This window comes from Pyrgilauda ruficollis, unplaced genomic scaffold (assembly GCF_017590135.1).
Source record: "Pyrgilauda ruficollis isolate IOZ18807 unplaced genomic scaffold, ASM1759013v1 scaffold59, whole genome shotgun sequence".
Taxonomy (NCBI): domain Eukaryota; kingdom Metazoa; phylum Chordata; class Aves; order Passeriformes; family Passeridae; genus Pyrgilauda; species Pyrgilauda ruficollis.
In genome coordinates this window covers 6,065,148-6,065,919 of record NW_024527599.1, presented here as the reverse complement: position 1 = coordinate 6,065,919, position 772 = coordinate 6,065,148, and the positions used below count along the sequence as shown (strand labels likewise).

General features: G+C 72.4%; 1 protein-coding gene across 1 annotated transcript in view; it reads left to right on the top strand.

Annotated features, from left to right (window-relative positions):
• The first annotated feature begins 20 nt into the window (after positions 1-20).
• Positions 21-772, top strand: part of YWHAG (tyrosine 3-monooxygenase/tryptophan 5-monooxygenase activation protein gamma) — a 21,683-nt gene continuing 20,931 nt past the window's right edge. Inside the window, exon 1 of the mRNA XM_041482449.1 lies at positions 21-284. Within this exon, the coding sequence (XP_041338383.1) occupies positions 198-284 (87 nt within the window). The 5' untranslated portion in view covers positions 21-197. The remainder of the gene's footprint in view (positions 285-772) is intronic.

Below are 772 nucleotides of genomic sequence, written 5' to 3'. Positions count from 1 at the left end.
GGGCGGGGCGCGCGCAGGGGGGTTGTGGTGGCCCGCGGCGCGCGCACAGCACCGGGCGCAGCCGCCGCCGCCGCCTCAGCCGCAGCAGCGCCGACACCGCCGCGCCCTCCTCGTCCTCCTCTTCCTCCTCCTCCTTCCTCCTCCTCCTCCCGGAGCCCGCAGCCTCCTCGCCCCTCTCCCCCCCGGACTCCGCGAAGATGGTGGACCGCGAGCAGCTGGTGCAGAAGGCCCGGCTGGCCGAGCAAGCCGAGCGATACGACGACATGGCGGCCGCCATGAAGAACGTGAGTCCCGTCCCGCGGCCGTCGCGCTCCCCACAGACACACACACCCTCACCCTCCTCCTCCTCCTGCTCCTTTGGGGCCGCCCTCCCGTCGCCTTTCCCGCGTGTTCTCCGCGGTGGGTGGTGGGCTCGGCCGGGGGGGCCGCGGGGCTGTGAGGGCCCCGGTCCCTCGCCCTCCGACACCCCCAGCTGAGTCCCGTTCCCGCCGCTTTTCCCGATCCAGCGTTACTTTGCTTTCTCCCGACCCCCATCCCTGCCCTAGAGCCCCCCACGCATCCTTTGCCCTGCTGTGTGGCCCCCGCCCAGCCCCACGCCTCCTGCTCCTCTGCCCTGGAGCCCCCTTTCCACATCTTTCGCCGGCTCTGGGGCTCGCATCCAGCCCCACACATCGCTCTCTCCTGCCCCAAACCCCCCCCGCATCTTCTCCCTTATTCCGGAGCCCCCACCCAGCCGCACACATCCCCCCTCTCTGCCCTAGAGCCGCCCCCC